At 40.4% G+C, this 23,788-nt stretch overlaps 1 protein-coding gene across 1 annotated transcript in view; it reads left to right on the top strand.

Annotated features, from left to right (window-relative positions):
• Positions 1-13,988: 13,988 nt before the first annotated feature.
• Positions 13,989-23,788, top strand: part of rasgef1ba (RasGEF domain family, member 1Ba) — a 64,300-nt gene continuing 54,500 nt past the window's right edge. Inside the window, exon 1 of the mRNA XM_054772749.1 lies at positions 13,989-14,130. Within this exon, the coding sequence (XP_054628724.1) occupies positions 14,077-14,130 (54 nt within the window). The 5' untranslated portion in view covers positions 13,989-14,076. The remainder of the gene's footprint in view (positions 14,131-23,788) is intronic.

The raw sequence follows: 23,788 nt of genomic DNA, 5'->3' as shown, positions 1-23,788 counted from the left end.
CCACGACCCACAGAACAAAGCTGTGCTAGTAATGTCTTACGCTTGTTTTTAATATTTTACTTTTTATACGGCAGAGTGTCATTACAGCTTTAGTTCATCAGGAAGTGACGGGAAGTGACGGTGGGCGTCCCGAGCAGGAGAGCTAGGCTCAGTGCTAGCTGTGAGTTTGGAGAGAGTTGGGAAGTGTGTTTATGTTGGCGTGGATGTAAAGTCCTGCAGTGTTCTCCGCTGTTAATAAAGCCATTAAAGTGCATCGGCGACGTGAGTCTCTCCTTCCCCACAACAAGCGGCATTACAGTATTGACCAGTGCACACCAGCAAATAAACGGTGTCATTTCTTACAGGCATTGCCGGGACAGCTATGTAGTGGGGTTTGTTTTACCTTTGCCTTGTGGGCAAGCAGGAAGGAGAGACGATGCTGAGAGATGTGTGTGTGTTCTGAGCTGTTGTCTGGTGGCCGCGTTCAGTAAATAAAGTTGGCAGAAGCAACAGGAGAAGTTTCCTTCTTTGCTTCGGAGCTGAATAACACTGTCAAGTTAACGGACTAGTAGCGAACGGAAAAGAAGACGGCTTTTTTTGTGTCGAATACAGAAGATGAGGACTTTGATGGATTTGTGGATGAGGATTGATGAAAAATAACGTGAGTACATTCTAAAATACTTCAATTAAGTACAACCGAACTCAGTTTTGCTCCCGCTGCCTCATGCATGCTAGCGTATGTTTTTTTTTTTTTTTTTATTGTAGCGTTGCTGGGAGCACGTCCTGTTCCCAGTCTACTTGGCGGTAATGTTTTGGTGCAAATGCTCTTAAAGTTACATGTTTGACCAGGAAATAGCAAGCTCAGAAGAAGACAGCTTTTTTATGTGGAACAACTGACAGTTTGTGTGGATCTTGTGAATGATTGTGACTGAGCTAGGACTCGGTAATTAAAGTCTACACACAACGGCTTCATTGATTGAAAAACGAAACTTTTTCGTGCATGAAGCTTCTACTTGAGTCGGTAATTTGGCCGCTATATGCAGTCAGATATTGACCAAGGGAGACAAAATGGGTGGACGCTGGCCGCGTTGGACAGGTGACTGCTACACACAGGGTCTATAACATGTAAATTTGCTGCGGGGGATTTTTCAGTGGCTGCTATAGGCAGGTGGCCGTTCTATAAAGGTGGCCGCTAAGACAGGTTTGACTGTACAGGGAAAACAATATTGTTTGGTGATCATTGATGTATTTTCAAAATGGGTTGAACTGTTTCCGAGTGCACATGCCGATGCCAGGACTGTTGTAAAGGCACTGTGTAACCGCCTAATACCCACGTTTGGCATTCCATCTGTGATTAGAAGTGATAATAGTACACATTTTGTGAACGAAGCTGTGACAAAAGTGGGAGAGTTATTACATATTGACTTGAAAAGACATTGTGTGTATCACCCACAGTCAGCAGGACTAGTGGAAAGGACAAATGGAACTGTTAAGTCCAGTCCAGACTGGTCAAAAACCATGAAAGAGCCGAAAAAACAATGGCCAGACTGCATCGGACTTGTGGAGACTGGAATGAGAATCGTTCCAGCTGAGGGAAAGACACTTTCTCCCTTTGAAAAAGTTTTTGGACGACCGTACAGGTTGCCAGACTTGATGCCGGAAGGAAAAACACCCGTGGGAGGGGCCATACCCGCCCACATGAGGAGAATATATGAACAGAGGAAGGTGCATAAACACAATTACTTGCCAGTGTGTTCTGCTCCACAGACAACCCAAGTCCGAGTTGGTGACCAGGTCTTCCTTAAAGTGCTGAAACTACCCCGGTGGCACAGTGAACGCTGGGATGGTCCACTCGAAGTGATCGCCGTCACCCCAACTGCAGTAAAGGTGACGGGACAAGCCGGCTGGATTCATCAATCCCAGTGCAAAGTCCGACACTTCCCTGGTGGGCCGAGCGACGCCAGTCCCCTGAGCTAGACAGCACCGCGAGACCATCACCTAGACTCCGCCTCCCCCCGTCAAAAGACCACAGTGGGAGAGAGGGTTTTCCGTGGCAAACACACCCCTCTCAGGAAGAATGGTCATAAACTACAATTCCACCAACATCGCCGCTGGCGAGTGGGAGCTGGAGTCACAGCGACTCTGGTGACCCTCATGGTGACGGTCGGCCTCTGGACATCAAAGGGACCCGGCCACGTCACCCCTGACGCGTCTTATGCAGCAGACCCCCGTTATGTGTCACCTCGTGAACAGACAAAAAGAACCTCAAAATCAACACCTTGACCAACTTCACGGAAGTCTTGTCCACTCACACAGCTTCACAATTACATGCTACATCATTAATGGTAATACGAAACAGGCAAGCTTAGACATGATTTTGGCAGAAAGAGGCGGAGTGTGCAATTACATCTGGACCACAGGCGAATGTTGAACTTACCTCACACTGTTACGAGCGTACCGTGCAAAAACACAGAGCATGGAAGGTGTTGAGTCTAACTCCTTCCTTAAATGGTTACACGACACATTTGGCAATTGGAAAAACGTCATCCTTTCACTGGCTAGTATGTGTGTCGGTGGGTTTCTGTTAGTACTTTGTTGTGTCATCTGTGGCATCCCCTTGTGCCGGCTGATGTCTTCCAAACTCATGGACGCCATCCAGGTCAAGGTGGCTGCCCAGGTCACTGTTGCTTTAGCTGAATATCAACCCGTGTCCCTATATGATTCTGACGATGACTCCGACACCTCGGTGTACATCCCGTATGGTGAAGCAAATGAAAAGTCTACCTGACAGTGTTGGTTTTCTGACGTTTTTGGATTTTCTCTGATGTGTTACATTTCCATTTCCATTTCCATTTCTTTTTATTTTGCTCTAGCGTGCTTGTATATGTATATGTATGTTTCTCCTTACTTGGGAAGGCTTTCTACCTTTTTCCCTACGGGGTTTTTGGGTCGTTTTCTCCCCACTCAAGTAATGAGACTTTGATGGTTTGATGATTATTTTCATAAATAGGAGGGAATTGTGAAAGAATGTGTTTGAAGGTTTTGTTATGAAAATGTACTAAATGCTCACACGTTTTCACGTGTGAGAATGTGATGTGACCATAAACGAGAGCAGCTGCAATTTCCAGCATCAGTTCAAACAAGAGCCTTGTTGGAGAAATCTATATACGTTATCACCCACTTTATAAATATATTATTGTTGTACTCTTGTGCATCAAAGGGAGTAAGCAGGCCCTGTGAGGGGAATCAAAGGGATCAGTCTTGTGTAACTCAGAGACATGGAGGAGGTTGAGGTGCTCAAGGTCTTTTGCTCCTCTTCACAGTCTGTGATGTTAGAAAATTAATAAAACCACGCATGTATGATATCACTACACTGACGCACACACACAGCTAGAGACACAGAGTTCAGCTGTAAGAGGCCCCTTCCTTGAGAAGCTGAACTCTCCTGTAACTAGGGAACGCCCAATAGCAAATAAAGAGAGAGGTTTTTCGGTGAGCGTATCCAGAGTGGTGTGGGATGTAACTCTGGTGCGTCCCTCCGGTTCTCCTCGCAAGTAAGACAATCTTGGTGTGGTTGAGTCTGTTTCTTTGAGTCGTTATACAGTCCAGTACTTGTCTTGGTTATCTGCAAGGATTTCCCTGACAGAGCCTCACATACTGTGGTCTGTTGGTGAGGTAGTCTATAACCCATGCAGTCAGGTGTTGGTCTACTCCCACACTCTCCATCTTTTTGCTCTCCGTGGCATTGCAGCAATTTTCCAAAATCAAAAATTCATTTTGTTTCTCATAAATGTACACTCAGCTCCCGATCTTGACAGCAAAAAAACAGAAACGTAGACATTTTTGCACATTTAGGAAAGAGAACCTGAAATATCACATGGTATAAGTATTCAGACCCTGTCCTCGGTATTGAGTAGAAGCACCCTTTTGAGCTAGTACAGCTAGTACAGTCTTTTGGGAATGATGCAACAAGTTTTTCACAACTGTATTTTGGGATCCTTTGGCATTCTTCCTTGCAGATCTTCTCCAGTTCTGTCAGGTTGGATCGTGTACGTTGCTGGACAGCCATTTTCAGTAAGTCAGGGCTTTGGCTGGGCCAGTCAAGAACGGTCACAGGGTTGTTCTGAAGCCACTCCTTTGTTATTTTAGCTGTGTGCTTTGTTATTTTAGCTGTGTGTTTAGTGTCACTGACCTGTTGAAAGGTGAACCTTCGGCCCAGTCTGAGGTCCCGATCACTCTGGAAAAGGTTTTTTTCTTCCAGGATATCTCTGCACTTGACCGGATTCATCTTTCCTTCAATTGCAACCAGTCGTCCTGTCCCTGCAGCTGAAAAACAACCCCATAACATGATGGGCCCACCACCATGTTTCTCTGTAGGGATTGTATTGGGCAGGTGATGAGCAGTGTCTGGTTTTCTCCACACATACTGCTTAGAATTAACACCAAAAAGTTCAATCTTGGTCTCATCAGACCAGAGAATCTTATTTCTAATAGTCTGGGAGTCCTTCATGTGTTTTTTGGCAAACTCTATGCGGGCTTTCGTGCGTCTTGCACTGAGGAGAGGCTTCCGTCGGGCCACTCAGCCATAATGCCCCGACTGGTGGAGGGCTGCAGTGATAGTTGACTTTGTGGAACTTTCTCCCAGCTGCCTACTGCATCTCTGGAGCTCAGCCACAATGATCTTTGAGTTCTTCTTTACCTCTCTCACCAAGGCTTTTCTCCCACGATTGCTCAGTTTCGCTGGACGGCCAGGTTTGGGCAGAGTTGTGGTCGTCCCAAACCTCTTCCCTTTGAGGATTATGGAGGCCCCTGTGCTCTTAGGAACCTTGAGTGCTGCAGAAATTCTTTTGTAACCTTGGCCAGATATATGCCTTGCCACAAATATGTCTCTGAGCTCCTTGGGCAGTTCCTTCGACCTCATGATTCTCATTTGCTCTGACATGAGAGAATGTAGTACCCATATCTAGTCAAACGTGTGATGGCTACCAGACCCTCCTACTCAACACACCCACTCGTTTTAAAATATAAATACAGAAGAAGTGGGAATAGAGAAAGTACTTTACTTCAACATGGCTGATTTTTCCTCAGACAACACTAAACTCTCTTGTTGGAAACATCAGCAGCAGCAGCAGCTATGAGATTCGGGATGAAGAGCTTCTCAGGTGGCTGTCAAACATTTCTCATCTTCTCATCTTCAGGATACGCTAAGATGTATAAATCACTTTTCCACGGCAATCGGGAGGATGATTTGACCCGTCTCACGCCATGTGAAGCACGAGAGTACCAGACTGATCCCTATACCTGTACTGTGAAGGGGAACATAGCGCTCACCCCTGATCGAAACAGTTGCCACTCCCAGCTCTCCATACAAGGTGACTGATCTGTCTGAAACGATCTCTGAACGAGATGTGGCAGAAGGCTCATCGATGTATACAGTCGGTTGTTTTTCCCAATCTCTCGAAAATTGACAGAGCCATGTGCAGCTACAATGCGAACCTCCATCCTACTGTCAATACTGGGGGGATTATGACAGCGGCAAAGAGCCAACGCCTGCTACAGTCTTCACCATAGGAACACACAACACGCTCCTGACGCCTCCTGACTCACCCCCGCCTCAGTCTCCGCTAGCGGTGAGCGTGGATTTCTAGACACTGTGCAGAAGCGCCGTACAAGTGGTGGTGCAGAAGCAGATTAAAAAAAGACTGTTACGGCTGAAGTTGATCACCCTTCTCAACGTCAGTATCCCTGTCTCTATCCTCCAGAACTTGGATATTTCAACACTAACTTTAATCAGTTAACAGAGAATCTTTCTTCCAGCTCTTAAGTAAACGCTGGAGATACTTGGGTTAGACATACTGGATGCTAGAGAGGACGGAGCATTGGAAGCTTTTCTTTACGATCTGAAGCCTGATGAAAACATTTTGGAGAAGGCTGCAGAGATCAGGGATGCCTACATAGACGGTGACAAGGATAGGGAAGATTTGCTGGCGTGTTTCCTCGGTTTCTGGAATCCTTAATTCATAAAAATGGGAAATTAGTATTTTAAACCATCCCTAAACCAGTTGACAGTTTTCTTTTCAAACATGCAATTGCTGATCGGATCAATGAGGTATCGATATATTTGGCAAGCGGGGATGTCGATACAGAAGACTTGAAAGAGTGTTGGCCATTGTAAGGGATAAGGGTTCTTTAGACCATTGGCAGAATCTGGTGTATCTTGGGTCAAACTTAAACAGCGGTGGTTTTTAAGAAACATTATGGGGCATTATCGGGAATATTTCTATGTATAGTATCAACTCTAGTCTTATGCATGTCTTGTATACATATGTAGTCGATGTAGCAGCGTGTAAACTGAAGAATGGAGATAAAGTTGATGTTGATCAGTTACTAAATGTATGACATGCTTCAATTTTTGAAAAAAAATGATGTATTTGTTTTTTTGGTTTAACATAAAACGTGTACTGTAATCACTAAACATGTATTGTAATCACTAACCATGTAATCACTAATCATGTGTGGTAATCAATAAAGTCAAACTCAAAACATTGTCGTACAGGATAATCTTTTCTGTTCACTGGTAGACATGACTTCAGAGAAGACAGAACGCGTGCTGAAGAGTATATATTATGATCCTGCAAGAGCTGGATCTTATGGTGGGGTTGAAAGACTTTAAAATACTGTAGAAGAGCAGTCGGGAAAAAAGTTAGCGGGGATGAAGTGCGAGACTGGTTGTCAGCTCAGGATGCATATACCTTACACAAAACGGCACGAAAAACTTATGCTAGAAACCGTGTTTTTGTTCCTTGCCCTTTGTATCAATTTCAAGCCGATCTTTGTGATATGAGTACTCTGTCGAAAGACAATGATCGGTTTAAATTCCTGCTGACAGAGAAAGCTTAGACACGACCACTGAAAAACAAGACGGCCTTTGAAGTTGCAAAGGCTTTTGCTTCAATTTTAGACAAGTGCGGTGTACCGGTTAAAATTCAAAGGGATTCAGGGAAATAATTTTTTAATCGAGTCTTTGAAAAACAAATGAAGTACAACATTCAACCCTTTGCAACAGGAAGTGAACTGAAAGCATCAGTGGTGGAAAGATTTCATTGTACTTTGAAGTGAAAAATGTGGCGGTACTTCACCGCAAAAAACACTCATAGGTATATAGATGTAATTCAGGATTTACTCGACACTTATAACAAGTTATCATAGCAGTATAAAAATGAAACCTGTGGGGGTAACATCTAGCAAGACCTCGCAAGTGTTTGAAAATTTATATAGGACACTATCTCTAAACGTTAAGCCACCCGTGTTTAAATTCGAAGAGGAGACGTTGTACGGATTTCAAAATACCATGGGGTATTTGATAAAATGTATGAACAGTCATTCACCGATGAATATTTTATAGTGAACGAACGTATCCCCAGAGTCCCACCTGTTTATAAATTAAGGGATATAAGAGGTGAAATTCTTAATGGAACATTCTATGAACCGGAACTGCAGCAAGTGATAATTGTCTCTGACACTCTTTTCCGCATAGAAGACATTTTAGACCGGAAAGTTAAAATGGTCAGAAGATGGTTTTTGGCCACTGGCAAAGATGGCCTCGTCAGTTTGACTGTTGGCTGCCTACTAAAGAGGTCATTGAACTCAGGAAGAACAAAAACAAGAAAGACCAGGAAACAGCATAATGGCAGGGCGAGACTCTTTCTACGTGACACTACCATCGAATGCCTGTTGTGACATTTTCCCGGACAATACCAGCTCAAATTATACGATAACATTGTCACCATTTATATAATTAGAAGGGCCTTATGAGGTGTTGTTAGCCGAGATAATGTATTGTCATACATCAAATAATATACGCGGGACAGAGAGTGGTTATGAAATATTGGATCATTCGCATCCGGCGAACCCTCCAGTCTATCTGAAAATTTTTAGGGGACATTATGAGAGTATTGCTCTGATAGTGGGGGAGATGAATGCTTTATTTAAGTCAGTAAAAATGGATCTAATTTTACATTACAATTCTATAAACAAAAGAATTACTATATTAGGGAGTAGTAAATATTCAATCAAGTTCGAAGCGCCGCTGGCCAACATGCTGGGTTTTGAACCCGGTGAATGGATTTTTTTCGTCTACACAAACATTGTGGAAGCACAACATGTTGGAGACTATGTTGTTCTCCTTCTAAGAATTGCTAAAAAAGAAAGATCTTACGGTGATCTGATCACTTTCTCCTACAACCGCTTACACTACGTTACTTCAATAAACAGCGCATACAGGATATCGAGAATAAATTAAAAACAGATTTAAATACCCCGATTCGATTCACATACATAAACTACACTTTCAGACCGATATCAAAGATCTTGATCTGAATTCAACAGAATAACGCAGAGTGAATTAGCAAAGATTTGTGGATTATTATGTGAATCAGGCTGGAGGCGACTCACTCAGCGGATTCGTTGGTGCGGCAGTTCTTTACGGCAGGGGATTTGGTTCCATGCTGAGTAGGGCGTTCAGATTCGTCTTGCCCCTTCTTAAACGTGTAGCTAATATTGCCAAACCGCATTTGAAATCTGCTGTGAGAGGAATAGCATCTGATGTTTAGGAGCTATATTTTCACAGGTAGATGTCAGCCTGAACGATGTTCTCATTAGCTCTTCGTCCGCAACTCATCCTTGCAGATCTATTATTGAAACCCTCCTCAACTTTCCACAGCAAACATTGGAGAGTCAGTTTTCGGCAGGTCTGTGGTCCAAAGACATTGGTGAAGATTTAGATTCAATTGACATGGCACCCGGTGCTCCCAACAAAGGTCTTGTCAAGTGTACAAGCTTCGCTCGTTGTTCACGACCATTCAAGTTAATTGGACCCCTGCACAGTGACATTTTTTTCCAAAAGACTCCTGCTGAATAATGTGGATGTGCAATTGAAACTTGTAAAGGCTAAAAGTGCTTTTACGTTGATGTCCACTGCAGCTGACGAGTTCAATTTAAACATTCTGAGTGCTAGCATTTTTGTGAAAAAGGTGCAAGTCTCGCCGGATGTCATGCTAGGACATTCAGCCACTTTAATGAAATACAACGCAATTTACCCAATAAGTCGTGTTGTCGTTAAACAATTTAGCATTCCAGCGCAGTCACGTGTGTGTTCACAGAACATGTCATAGTTGTGTTGCTGCTCTGCTGCCATCTAATGGTATTTTGTGCAGTGCACCTGCCAACCTAGGGGCGGAGTTCCTGTACACACCTGATCTCAATCTTCGTTGGACTATTTAGACCTGTGCTCCACGCTTAGTCATTTGCCAGATTGTCTTCTCTTGTTCTGACTTTCCATGCTCATGCTCTGCCATTGTTTGATATGCATTGTTCTGGCCTGCCTTGGTTCTTGTGAGTATTTAGTTCTGACCATGCTCTTGTTCCACGCTAATGATATTCTTCCTTAGGTTACATTGCTGTAAATGTTTTTGCATTGCCATGCTTTTTGCCATGTTTTTGCTTTTGGCTGAAGTACCTAGTTCAGTTCCTAGTTTTTGTGTAATTTCTGTTGGTTCGAATCTACCTTAGTTTTTGTATTTTGTCCTTAGTTCCTGCCAGTTGCTTTGTGCAGCGCCTTTAGTTCTCGTTTTTCCCCGCAGCTGTGCTGGTACGTTTTTGGACTGTGAATTTTCTTTTTTTGTACCACGACTACGCATTAAATATTATAAATTGCCACCGGTGTCTCACTGCATCTTGGAATCCAGTTACCAGGCCGTGTGCCACCACGTGACAGAACAACTTTTATCTGGATAGACTTCCGAAATATATAGTCGCCGGAATTGTTGACCACAGGGCATTTGTCGGAGCGAGGGAGCTGAACCCATTTAAGTTCCAACATGCAAATCTTGAATACCTCTCTCTCAGTGTAAATTCAAGTTTCATCCCGGCGAAACCTTACCAGCCCAACTTTAATACACATCAGAGTGTTCGCGAATTTTGCAATCTCTATCTGGGAACAAAAAGACAGATGAGAGACGCACCCCTGTGCATTGATCGTGAAAATTTTAAAAAACGGTTACTCACCGTTTCTGTTCAATCTGTCAAGAGACGATGAAATGGATGCTGAAGCTCTCTCTCCTGCGCTACATGGAACATGCCGCTTGGATTTAAGATTCAGAGTGGTGTTACCAAGAACTATGACGTTGATTGTGTACGCCTGTTACGACAGTGTCATAGAAATCAACTCGAAGTGTCAGGTTCTGATCGACTATTAAGACTGGAGAAATGAACAACCATCAAATAGATTCTATCCTGAGACCGATCTTGGGCGAGTCGTTTGGAGGGGTTTGGCCTAGTGATTTACTACCAACTAAGATTGCTAAACGACCGTGCTATCTCGTCGTTAACACCCATGACCAAACCCGTGGGGGCGAACACTGGGTGGGGATGATTATTGAAGCTTATTATTGAAACAAGACAAATCATGTTTCTTCGACAGTTATGGCCACGGACCGGATTTTATACTCTATCCTGAAAGCTTTATAACTTTCCTCACGAGAAATTCTCATGAAATACGCTACAACAAACTCCAAGTACAAGATGACAACTCTGCGACTTGTGGCGCTCACGTTATATGTTTCCTCTGGCAGCGCGTTAAAGGACTCTCTTTTCAAGAAGTTATGAGGCTGTATTCTGATCATTTCAAAAAGAATGATGCTCTTGTCACCAAGTTTGTCAATAAATATGTTAAATGTATTTCACTTGTGAAGAGCGCTAAAACCTGTAAAGAGAAAGCATGCTCTTTAAAACTATTTAATGAGTGTTATATCTTTTCTGAATAAATGCTCTTACTCGGATGTTTCATTTTCAATAAATCTTAATTGGTAAAAAGTCTGCATGAATTCATTTGTATCGCCTGAAATCTAGAAATCTAGGTGTATACAGGTGATTCACGACATTCGGGCTGTCATAATCTGAGTCTAACAGTGATGTTGCCCCTGATTTTTTCCCCCCCCACGTTTTCTCTTACTCGTATCTGAGGATGAGGTTCACTCGTGGTTTTGGAGGGTTTAAGCCCTAATTGCTCTTGTGCATGACCATTCATAACAGTTGTGATTGGAATACTTAATTAAAAAATTCTAGGGTGTACCCCGCCTTTCACCCAAAGTCAGCTAGGATAGGCTCCAGCATACCCCGGCGACCCTAATGAGAATTAGAAAATGGACGGATGGACAAATGTACAAATTGACCATATGTTTAATAATGTCATAACAAGTAGAAAATACACTAGGTCCCCAACTTCCGAACACAATTGGTTCCAGACGACGGTTTTTATGTGGAATTGTTGTTAATTCGGGGAAAAGGTAATATTACCAATGATATAGGTACTACATGTACGTGTATACATATACAGTATATGTGTATGTATGTAAATATGAGTTTGGATGCAGTAGTAATATTAAACCAGGATAATTAATGAAAAAAACAATAATAAAAATGATATAATAACACGTAATGATAAATGTTATTTACCTTTGAAGAGGAGTGGTCCAGCATACGTCGTTGTGGTGGAGTTGGAGGAGTTATTGAAAAAGGACAAATGGTCGTCGTCGTTAGACTCTTCTAAAAGAGGTAGTGTTCTGTGGGTGGTGTAGAATTAAGCAGGCTTATTAACTCTTCATAAACTTTAATCACACGCTCTGTCCGGGTTGTATCATACAGCTACAATTTAGCTTTCCATTTAGCTTTATCTACCCAGCGTCTAACTCTTCCTCTGTTGGTTTCATTAGCTCTAAGGCTGCCTCTGTTGGTCCCATTAGCAGTGTCACAGTGCCCTCTACTGGTCAAGCATGTACAGTAGCAGTATAAATACTGATGGAGCGACTACAAGGCAAAATAAAATAAAATATACACCAGTCGGCTTGTGTTTGTATTCGCGAATGTTCGCAAGTCGGATGTGCGTAAGTTGGGGACCTAGTGTAAATAGGACATTCAGATAAGTTGAGTGGTGGATTGAATGATAATGTATATACAGTGTTCCCTTGCTACATCGCGTTTCACCTTGCAAGGATTCCATCTTTTGCAGATTTTTGCATGTTTTTTAACAGCGTATGAATGCGCATTGTGTTCTGCGTCCTTGCGGTGTATTGGAGTGATCTATCGGTGCTCTGTCGCATGTGTCTGTTATTGTATTTACTACTTCTAACAGAAGAGGGTGTTGTATACTCATGTGAGAGTTGAAGACGTGTCCTGTTCCTCTCAGTAAATATAGAGCCACAACAGTCCTGATTGGCTAAGGGAGAACCTGCCCATTGTGTTCTGTGTTCAATCAATCTCCTTTGTACAAGATTACCTGTTTCCTGTTGCATGATCATACATGCTGAATGAAGGCAGATGTTACGCAGTTGTAGGGCACTTGGAATACTGTAAATGAATCTTACGTTCATGGAGGACGACAAGGACGAATATGTTTTAACGCTCCAGCCCAACGGCGCCAGGACAAGCCACGATCAGAGCGTGAGTCACTTCATTTTTTGTGTCCAATCTTGTAAGTTGATCATTAAAATTCAAAGGAAATGTGAACTTTGAGAGTGTTTAAACAAGAGAGAGATGTGATAAAATGTTAATGCCTGTCTGAGAAAAGTGTTTAAAGTGTGTGGTGAGGGGTTTAACAACCTTAAAACATATATAATAAAAATATAGTTGGCTACTTCACGGATTTCACTTATTGCGGGCTATTTGGGGAACCTATCCCCCACAATAAACGAGGGGACACTGCATCATTTTACACATTCTGATCTTCTTAAAATTGAAGATATTTTATTTCTTCAGGCAACTTCCAAGTGAAGAGCCCTACTTTTGAGAGTCTTCATGGATCATTTTCACCGTCCGTGTTTCTCTTTCTCACAATTGACTGAAGTTCATTCAAGTTCAGTCGTAAACGACACCGACACAGCCTGAATGTGACACATTTGTAACCCGTGCTGACACATTCAAACTGACCCAGACACCTTTTCTAATTACTGCTCCCTTTTAAAAGGTTGTGTATTTTTAAAGTTAACAAAGTAACAAATCGGAACTTTTGAGGCAATAATTTGTATTTTTATCACAAACTGCCCTTAAGCTAAACGAGGTGTGGTTCACTCTTCTGCCGCTAGAGGGCGACATTACTACGACATTAGTTTAGTGAAGTCGTTTCTCTGTTTTTATGCACAAACTAAACAAAAAGTCAAAAAATCATATGTGCTTCTCAGCCAGATAGCTATTTGCTGTAAATAAATGATGCTGTATTTTACGAGTAAAAATAGAATTTAAAAAATAAGTATTTCCTTGGTGCAAGAGCATCTTGTCGAGGAGTCATCACTCCTGACAGGCGAGATGGCGACGCCGGCGTTTTTGGATGACTCCTGTCAGTCCTGGTTAAGAAGCAGCCTGGAGGTCAAAGGTGAATGGGAGGGAAATCCTCCATCATCCGGATGGCGGGGCTCAGACGGTGAAATGGCGGCTAGAGTGGGCTAAGACGGGCTCAGACGAGGATGCCACACGCAGTCACAACCCGGCAAACCCGAGGGTGGGGGCGGTGCTTTGTTGAACAGTCGTACAGAAGAACGGCGGACTATTTTCAACTCTTCAACTGCCATCTAGTGGCCCTGGATGCACATCACAGTGTTAGCACATAGCGTACAACAAAAAATATATAGATCAAACAAATATATAAATCATTTAATATATTATAAATAAATACATATGTTAAAAAAAACATATTTTTTTAGTCTAGAAATTTGATTTTGAAGAGGATATCAATGTTTTTGATCTCCTATTATACTCACAGACCACTCATTAGTTACACCCTCTAATCAGCTCCAATCCGCAAATTGTGCCATTAACAAGATACATATTTTAAACTAATATACTTTAAAAAAGTGTTATATTAACGTACTTTTCAACGTGTGTTACTCTGACTGCCGTTCACCTGCAGTTGCCAGCAGGCGGCCCCGCCCACAGCCTTGTGACCACGCCCTCTGCTAATCCGCTGAAGCAGCGCGGCGGATCTGAGAGTTGCTCTTCATCCATCATTCTCCTCACCTTCAGACACCTTCTTCCTCCTCCTCTGTGATGATGGCAAAGTTCCTGGCGGAAATCCTGGGCTGTACACTTCCTGTGCGCGAGGTAAGCCACCTTTCGAGCTCTGCGAGTGGTCCTGATGCTGACGTCTCAATGGCAGCCACAGGAGGCTGACGCCTGACGGCTCATGCTGACTTTTTTGTGGTATCGGTGACACTTTTGAGGCATTCGAACACCTGATTTAGCTCTTTTTTGGGTGTCCTGATGCACTTTTTTGCCATTTGACCCAGCAGACAATGGATGGGAAAGGTCAATAAACTGCTCCAGGGTCAAACTGTGGCCATGTGAAAGCTTTATTCAGTGTACAGGCAATGTTTGAAGTCACAGTTGAACAATTTTTAAGTGTAAAAAGAAGCAAAGCGACGTTAATAGTGTCAAACTGCCCGCAAGTGGCTTGCTTCACGTAACTTCCTGTTTATATTCTTCTTCACTGCTTCTTGTTGACAAAAAAAATGTGAATAAGAACACCCCTGTGTTGTGGTCGTACTGTCATTGCGTGGAATTAGAGCGGGTGGAGGTTACATCATCAGTCAGCACACACACACACACACACACACACACACACACACACACACACATCTGTAATCCATGAGCAGTACAGTAGAGGCCTGATAATCCACCGCATCATCTCAATCTGCAGTGTGTGTTTGTGTGAGGGTGATGGCTGGACGTCACTTGATGGAAAATAAAAACTAAGGAACGGCTGAGCAGTTTAGTAATCGGTGGTAGAGGTCAACATTCCCGAGTATTCAATGAAATGGAACATACTGTGCTTGCATGAGTGCACTTGAATGAGTGGACTCAATGTGTGTACACTGTGGACGTGCTTCCTGAGTGTGTGAGTGGTGACGGTTGAGTGCTGTCCCAATCTCTTCTTCTATCTGCATCTTCTTTCTCCTCTTTTCCTTCTTCTTTATGTTCCATTCCATCCCCTTTCTCATCTTTTTTGTTTTCTTTCTGCTTCCTTCTCTTCTTTTTCTTTCCTTTCTCTTTCTCATCTTCTTCCTACTTTGTCATCGTTCTCTTTTTCTCTCTTCTTCTTCCTCCTCCTCTCCGTCTTCTTCTTCTTCTGCTTCTTTCTTTTGCTCCTTCTCGTTTTTCTTCTTTCTTCTTCTACGTTTTCTTTTTTCCTTCTGTTTCTTGCTCTTCTTTCTTTTTTCTTCTACTTTATCTTCTTTTTTCTATTCTTATGTTTTCTTTATCCTCTTTCTTCCTTTTCTTCCTCCTTTTCTTCCTCTTCTTCTTTTTCTCTTTCTTCTTCTTTTACGTTTTCTTCTTTCTTTTCAATTCTTCTGTTTTCTTTCTCTTCTTTCTTCTTGTTTGTTCCTTTCTTTGCAGTTTTCTTCTTTGCTTTTCTCTTCTGCTGTTTTCTTTCTCTTCTATCTTTTCCTTCTACTCCATTTTCTTCTTTCCTTGTCTCTTCTTTTTTTTTCTTTTTCCTTCTTTCTTTGTTCTTCTTCTATGTTCACTTTTTTCTTCTTCTGTTTTTCTTCTTTTCTTTCTTCTTTGTCTTGTATGTTTTCTTCTTTCCTTTCCTCTACTTCTGTTTTCTTTCTCTTCTTTCTTTTTTCCTCTGTTTTCTTCTTTCTTTAAGCGTTTGTTTTTTTCCTCTTTCGTTTTTATGTTCTTTCTTTTCTTCTCTTTTCTTTCTCTTCTTGCTTCTTCTTTTTGTTCATATGTTTTCTTTTTCTCCACTTCTATTTCCTTTCTTTTTTGTTCTTTTAAGTTATGTTCTTTTCTTTTTTGTTTTCTTTATTTTTTAGTTTTTTCCATTATTCTTTCTGCTTCTTCTCTCTTCTTTTTCTTTCTTTTCCCTCTTGCTCCTTTTTTCTTCCTTCTTCCTTCTTCTTTTGCTTCTTTTTCCTTTTTCTCTCTTCTTTTTTCCTCTCTCTTCTTGTTTCTGTTCTTCTTGATGGTGACTTGAAGCCACTCAACTTAGTGAACTTGCAGCATTTCTCTCATGCGGTTGTTTTGGGGGGTTTGTGTGCGTGTCTTTTGCATTTGTTTTGTGATCCTGCAGCTTTTTTGCGATCGCTGTGTTTTTCTTTTGCGGCATTTTCCGTTGCATGTGTTTTATGGCGATCATTTCTGTGTTTAGACGTTTAATGGGGACAAGCGGTGTAGAAAATGGACAGACGGGTGCAGCGTTTAGACGCTGCTGAGCGTTTCTATCTCAAATATTGACATGACTCATTGACCTTCTGTTGAGTTTGTAATCAACTTGCTACCTTTTGGGACACATAAAGGGGAAAAAGTGAATGATTCTTTCTGCCTCGGTGATGAAGAAGCGCTGAGGTCGCAAGGAAGAACATACTGGCCTGTTTTTGGTCACCACAAGACGTTAAGAAGGAAGCGAATGAAAATTGGTGCATGTTGTGCTGAAAGTGAGGCTGCGTGACACGAGGCGTGCAGAGAACGCTATGATCGCTATGTGAACCATATGAACTGGCTGCTTGCATAAGGCCGCTTACATAAACCCTGTTTGTGCTACTTTGGCACCTTTGGCGCCGCAAAAACACCATCTCGCTGTCTTCTGGTGTTATGAAGTCATGTCCGGCGTAAACTTCGCGACAAAGATGTTTTGTCTCATTTGTTTCTCACATTTGGAGGCGATTCTCCCGCCTCAGCTGGAAACAAAAGGTTTGATGTCTCATTTGATGGTCTCATTTGCAAAAAAGGGAGTAAAAAAGCAAGAAAAGTGGAACAAATATGTTTATAAACGTAATAATAAAAAAATAAATAAATAATAATACAGTCATCAATATTGCCTATAAAAATACTTTATTTTTTTTCCAATATTGTCAATAAAATGTCTTTTTTTAATTCTTAATTACATCATTTTTTAAGTTCATGCTCAATAATAATTAAAACCGTTTTTTAAACTGTTTTTTAAAGTTAACAGTCAATACTACTACTACTACTACTACTAATAATAATAATAATAATAACCGACAAAAGACATATATTTTTAAAAATATATGAAAGAATATTATAAATAAAAATGTATAAAAATATGTCCTTCAACTAAAGTTTAAACTTATAACAATAATAATAGAAAATAATTTAAAATAAATAAAGAGATTAAAAATAAATGAATGTATAATAAATAAATAATAAAATCTAAAATCTAAAACCCAAAAAATCCAATAAAAAAGACATGGATCAATATTGTAAATAAAAAAAAAATATTTAAAGAGATTCTGAAATCATTTTTAAAAGTTAATGCTCAATATTAATAGTAATAATAATTATTATTATGGAAATAATAATAATAATACATTAAAATGTATCCAAATATTAAAATAAATTAATACATAATAAATAATGAATTAAATACAAAATTCTGAACCAACAAAGACAAATTAAAAAAAAATCTATATTGTAAATAAAAAAGTACAAAAATACTTTTCAAAAATTACTCTCAATGATAATAACAATATAATTGTAAATATAAAATAAAAAAATAAGACATTGAAGATAAATGAATAAAAAAATCTATATATTCATAAATTAATTAATACATTTTTAAGATTCTGAAACAAAAAGCGTTTGTACAAAGAAAAACACATGAAGAAATATTATGAATAAAATAAAAAATAAATACAAGAAACGTCCTTGAACTATGTACTGCACATACTTACAAACATTTGATTGGATTTTCACGGTTTTTTTGCCTTACTTCGTGTCTCCCACGGCATCCATAAAAAAGCAGGAGTCATTGCCAAATATGCATATGAGACGATGACGTCATCTCCCCTGTCTTTTTGTGTTCGTGCCGCACTTCCTTTTCACATTCCACCCTTTTGACTTGGGGACATTTCAGCTGTTCCACTAAAAAAAAAAATGCTACAATAATCTCGGTTCACCTCATTAGACTGTGTGTGCGTGCGTGCGTGCGTGTGTGTGTGTGTGTGTGTGTGTGTGTGTGTGTGTGTGTGTGACCCTGAGATGTTACGTAAGGGCGTCAAGCTGATTGTGTGCTAACAAGGAAGTACTGTATGAACATAAACACGAGGATGGAATTAGCCGGTTGACAATGTCACATACTGCGCGTGTGCGTGCGTGTTGAGAGTTGTGTCTTGTGCAAGCAAGCTAACTTTGCAATGCTTGCAAAAAGGGGGAGTTTGCTCCCCTCCACCTGCGCTACGATCTATTACAGAGTTATCCGTTTTTAAATTGAGGCGGGCCTGAATGAAGTGCGCCCTCTGCTGGCCGATGCACGCAGCAGTTCCGTTTTCGTAGCGCTGAAAGTTGAAGCAAACGACGGACGTGGAATTCAACAACGGTCTGCGCGAGTGACACCTCGTATTCCATGCTGCCCGTGCCCCCTCCCAGGGCAGTAAATTTGGTTTAGTGACTTTGCGACCCGTTTAGGGAGGGAACGCCTCCCTTTAAGCTGATTAACCCAATAATGTGATGGGAGGGGATTAATCCTATTAAAGCTTGACTCACTGTCTAAATATCATCTTTAATTCTTATTATTAGGTTATGGAAGAAATAGAAACCTTTTTATTTTGTATTTAGAATTTATTATTATTTTTGTCATCATTGAGCATCATTTTAAAAAATGGTTTATTTAAGTACTTTTTATACATTTTTTTATTTCCAGTATTGATTCATTTATTTTTTTATCTGTCTTTGTTGGTTAATTTTTTTTACATTTTATTCCTTATTTATTATGTATTCATTTATTTTAATGTTTTTCTCTTATTATTATTATTGAGCGTGATTTAAGTATTTTTTTATAAAAAAAAATGTATTTGCAATATTGAGTCATTTATTTTTTTATTTAACTTTGTTGGTTCTATTTTCAAAATGTAATTAGTTATTCATTATGTATTCATTATTTTTAATATCCTTATTTATTGTAAAGAGTTTTATTATTATTATTACTACTACTACTTCTAATATCCTTATTATTATTATTATTATTATTAGTACTAGTAGTAGTAGTAGTAGTTTTCTTATTCTTATTGTTATTGTTAATCTTATTCTTCTTCTTCTTCTTCTTCTTCTTCTTACTATTATTATTATTATTATTATTATATTATTATTATTATTATATATTATTATTATAAAGTAAATTTTTTTGTAAATGGTTTATTCACATATTTTTTAAATATGTTTTTATTGACAATATTGATTTGTTTATTTTTTACTTGTCTCATTGAATTAATTATTTATCATGTATTCATTTACTTGAAGTGTTTTCTATTCTTATTATATTCTTATTATTGTTATTATTATTGACATAACTTAAAAAATGTGTTTTAACTATTTTTTAATAATTTATTTTATTTACAATATTGATTCCTTTTATTTTTTATTTATATTTGCGGGTTCTATTTTTTTATTTAATCAGTTATTTATTAATTTAATCATTTATTTTTAATCTGTTTATTTTAATGTGTTTTCTATTCTTCTTCTTCTTATTATTATTATTATTATTATTATTATTACTATTATTAAGTACATTTTTTTGTAAATGGTTTATTCACATATTTTTTAAATATGTTTTTATTGACAATATTGATTTGTTTATTTTTTACTTGTCTCATTGAATTAATTATTTATCATGTATTCATTTACTTGAAGTGTTTTCTATTCTTATTATATTCTTATTATTGTTATTATTATTGACATAACTTAAAAAATGTGTTTTAACTATTTTTTAACAATTTATTTTATTTACAATATTGATTCCTTTTATTTTTTATTTATCTTTGCGGGTTCTGTTTTTCTTAATTTAATGAGTTATTTATTAATTTAATCATTTATTTTTAATCTGTTTATTTTAATGTGTTTTCTATTCTTCTTCTTCTTCTTCTTCTTCTTCTTCTTCTTCGTCTTCTTCGTCTTATTATTATTATTGAGAGTAATTTTTAAAAATTGTTTATTTAAGTATTTTTTATTTTTAAAAATTTACAATATTGATTCATGTATTTTTTATTTGGCTTTTTTGGTTTTGATGTAATTATTTCTTTATTATGCATTAATTTATTATTATTATTTTATATTATTATTATTATTGTTGGTCCTACATGTTTGAATTTAATTGGTTATTTCTTTATTGTTTGATTTAATATGGTGTTTCATTGTAATAAATGATGCAGGATTAATGCAGGGCAGTGATGATTTTTTTTTTAAACGTTTTGTCAAATGACGCTCTTTTCTGTGCGGTGAAACACGTTAACGTCGACACTTTTTCATCTATTTGCTCTTCTTGCCGTGGTTTCTCATCAAAGCTAAAAGGATGACAAGATTTCTTATCACGTCTTGGCATAAAGAGGCGACAAGCGCTCCAATTTACGCTTGGAAAATAAACCCGCTTCAGGCTGCTCATTAGGCAAATAAAAGCTCAAATGAAATCATCTTTTTTCTTTGTGCGGTGTTTTATTCATGATGATGCTGACCTCTGGATGTTTTCATTGGGTGCACTGAGATGATGATACTGTTGTAGTGCACATCCGTGCTATGGTTGGTTGGTGCTATGATTTTCTGGCGATGCTCCGCTTGTCCTTCATCTCAACTTTCATCTGTAAATAAAAATAAATATCTTGTAAATAAAACATGTACAATAAAAAAAATAACTTTTTTTTAAGTTGATACTCGATAATAATAATAATAATAATAAAAGGAAATACATTAAAATAAACAGATTACAAATAAATAGATCAAATAAATAGTAATAAATAGTAGTAATAATAGTAATAAATAGTAATAGTAATAAATAGTAATAAATAGATTACAAATAAATTAATGTTTAATAAATAAATACAATTTTAAAAAATCCAAACCAACAAAAACAAATAAAAAAATGACATGAATCAAGTCCCAGTAAACGCTGCAGGTCACAGCCCGATGAGGCCATCAGGACCACATCGTCTGCAAATAGCAGAGACGAGATCCTAGTGCCCCCGAACTGGACTCCCTCGACACCTTGGCTGCGCCTAGAAATTCTGTCCATGAAAATTATGAACAGAATCGGTGACAAAGGGCAGCCTTGGCGGAGGCCAACGTTCACCGGAAACAGGCTTGACTTACTGCTGGCAATGCGAACCAGGCTCCTGCTCCGGTTGTACAAGGACTTAATGGCACGTAGTAGCGTGCCATACTCCCGGAGCACCCACCACAGGACACCGCGAGGGACACGGTCGAATGCCTTTTCCAGGTCCACAAAGCACATGTAGACCGGTTGGGCAAACTCCCAAGTACCCTCCAGGACCCTTGCAAGGGTGTAGAGCTGGTCCAGTGTTCCGCGACCAGGACAAAAACCAAATTGCACCTCCTGTAGCTGAGGTCGACTAACGATCGTACCCTTCTCTCCAGTACCCTGGAATAGACTTTCCCAGGGAGGCTGAGGAGTGTGATCCCCCTATAGTTGGAACACACCCTCCGGTCACCCTTCTTGAAAAGGGGAACCACCAAGAGACATGTGAGCCAAAACAGTCCCTCAACATCCAGAGCCTTGAGAAATTCAAGGCAAAACTCATCCACTCCCGGAGCTTTGCCACTGGGGAGCGTTTTGACTACCCCAGATACCTCAGCCACGGTGATGGAACTGTCCGCGTTCATGTCTTCAGGCTCTGCTTCCTCCATGGAAGGTATGTCAGTGGGATTGAGAAGGGCCTCAAAGTATTCCTTCCACCGCCCAACTATATCCTCAGTCGAGGTCAGCAAGCCCCCGTCCCCACTGTAAACAGCAGGGCACTGCTTCCCCTTTGAGGCGCTGGACGGTTTGCCAGAACCTCTTCGAGGCCGACCGAAAGTCATGCACCATTGCCTCACTGAACTCCTCCCACACCCGAGTTTTTGCCTCGACCACTGCCGAAGCCACGTGCTGCTTGGCCTGCCGGTACCTGTCTGCTGCTTCAGGAGTCCCGCAAACCATCCATGCTCGATGGGACTCCTTCTTCAGCTTGACGGCAGCCCTGACCCCTGGTGTCCACCATGGGGCTCGGGGTTTGCCGCCACGACTGGCACCGACCCTTGCGGCCGCAGCTCCGATCGGCTGCCTCAGCAATGGAGGCACGAAATAGAGCCTATTCGAACTCAATATCCTCGTCTTCCCCCGGGATGCAGGCGAAGCTCTGCCGGAGGTGAGAGCTGAAGACTCAATGAACAGGAGACTCTGCCAAACGTTCCCAGCACACCCTCACTACACGTTTGGGTCTCCCGGGTCGGTCCGGCATCCTCCCCCGCCATCTAATCCAAGTCGTGATCAGTTGACAGCTCAGCCCCTCTCTTCAACATGCGGACGCAGGTCTGATGATACGACTACAAAGTCGATCATAGACCTGTGGCCTAGGGTGTCCTGGTGCCATGTGCACTTGTGGACATCCTTATGTTCGATCATGGTGTTTGTGATGGACAGTGGTTCGCACAGAAGTCCAACAACGTCACACCGCATGGGTTCAAATCGGGGAGGCCGTTCCTCCCAATCATTGCCCACATGGGCGTTGAAGTCTCCCAGCAAAACGACAGAGTCACCAGTTGGGGAGCTCTCCAGCACCCTTCTGATGGACTCCAAGAAGGCTGGGTACTATGAACTGCCATTCGGCACGTACACACCAACGCCAGTCAGGACCCTTTCCCCAACCCGAAAGCGTCGGGAAGTGACACTCTCTTTAACTGGGGATGACTCCAATACAGACTCACCGAGCCGGGGGGCTATTAATAACACCACACCAGCTCGCCGCCTCTACTCTGCAGCAACTCCAGAGTAGAACGAGGTCCAGCCCCTCTCGAGGAGTTTGGATCCAGAACCCAAACTGTGGGCCGAGGTGAGTCCGACTATGTCTCGTCGGAATGTCTCAACCTCTCTTACAAAATAAATATATGACAAATCAATAAATATATATTAAATGATCAATTAAAATACAAATAAAAAAGTATACACCAATATGATATATCAAATAAATAAAAACGTAGCTGTCCTGAACACGCTTCACATTTTGCATTTGTTAGGAGACGGTGATGTTCCCAAAATGAAACCCAGACCAATGAAGGAATTGATTTCATCATGTCGCATAAATCCATTTTGCTAAAGAACAATATGACTTTTAAATGATGAAGTTGTTGCATGATGACGATGATGAAGTGACGGTCAGGAAAGACAGAAAGCGCCCATCAATTTTGCACACGAGTCCCGTGTGAGTCTTTCAGGAAAGACGCCTCATCAGTTAGGTCTTTTTTAAAAGCAAGCCTCATCAGGCCCCGAGACGTGAAAAATAGTGACGTACAAGCTCCCTGTTGTTTCATCAAACACTTTTCTAATGAGACTACTGTAATTACACAAGACAACCATAGCCAAAGTCCTCTTTTATTTTCCTTCAATGACAAATTTCCATGGACTAGAGCAAGAAATTGGACACATTAGCTTGCATAAATAAGCAGTAGAGGAGTAAACCATCCTCATATTTCATGTTTGTGCGTACAGGAAAACCTCCAACAATTCCCTAAGGTGGGATGTGGTGAGCAAAGCAGCAATAAAGAGGCGGGGCGTGATGCTAATTGACCAATTAGGTAGCGAGGGGCAGCCGAAACACCTGAGACTCCGAATAATCCCCCAGGAAGGAAACAACCGGTCGTTTGTTGTCATTTTTTTGTGCTCCCTCTCCTTTTATGTTCCACTGGTTTGTCGGTGGCACCGGTCATGTGACATCCTGACCTTCTGTGGAAGGTCAGCTAAAAAAGATGCTTA

Source organism: Dunckerocampus dactyliophorus, chromosome 4, assembly GCF_027744805.1.
Source record: "Dunckerocampus dactyliophorus isolate RoL2022-P2 chromosome 4, RoL_Ddac_1.1, whole genome shotgun sequence".
In the NCBI taxonomy this organism is placed as follows: Eukaryota; Metazoa; Chordata; class Actinopteri; order Syngnathiformes; family Syngnathidae; genus Dunckerocampus; species Dunckerocampus dactyliophorus.
Note: the sequence above shows the minus strand (reverse complement) of the source record. Positions and strands in the feature narration are given on the sequence as shown.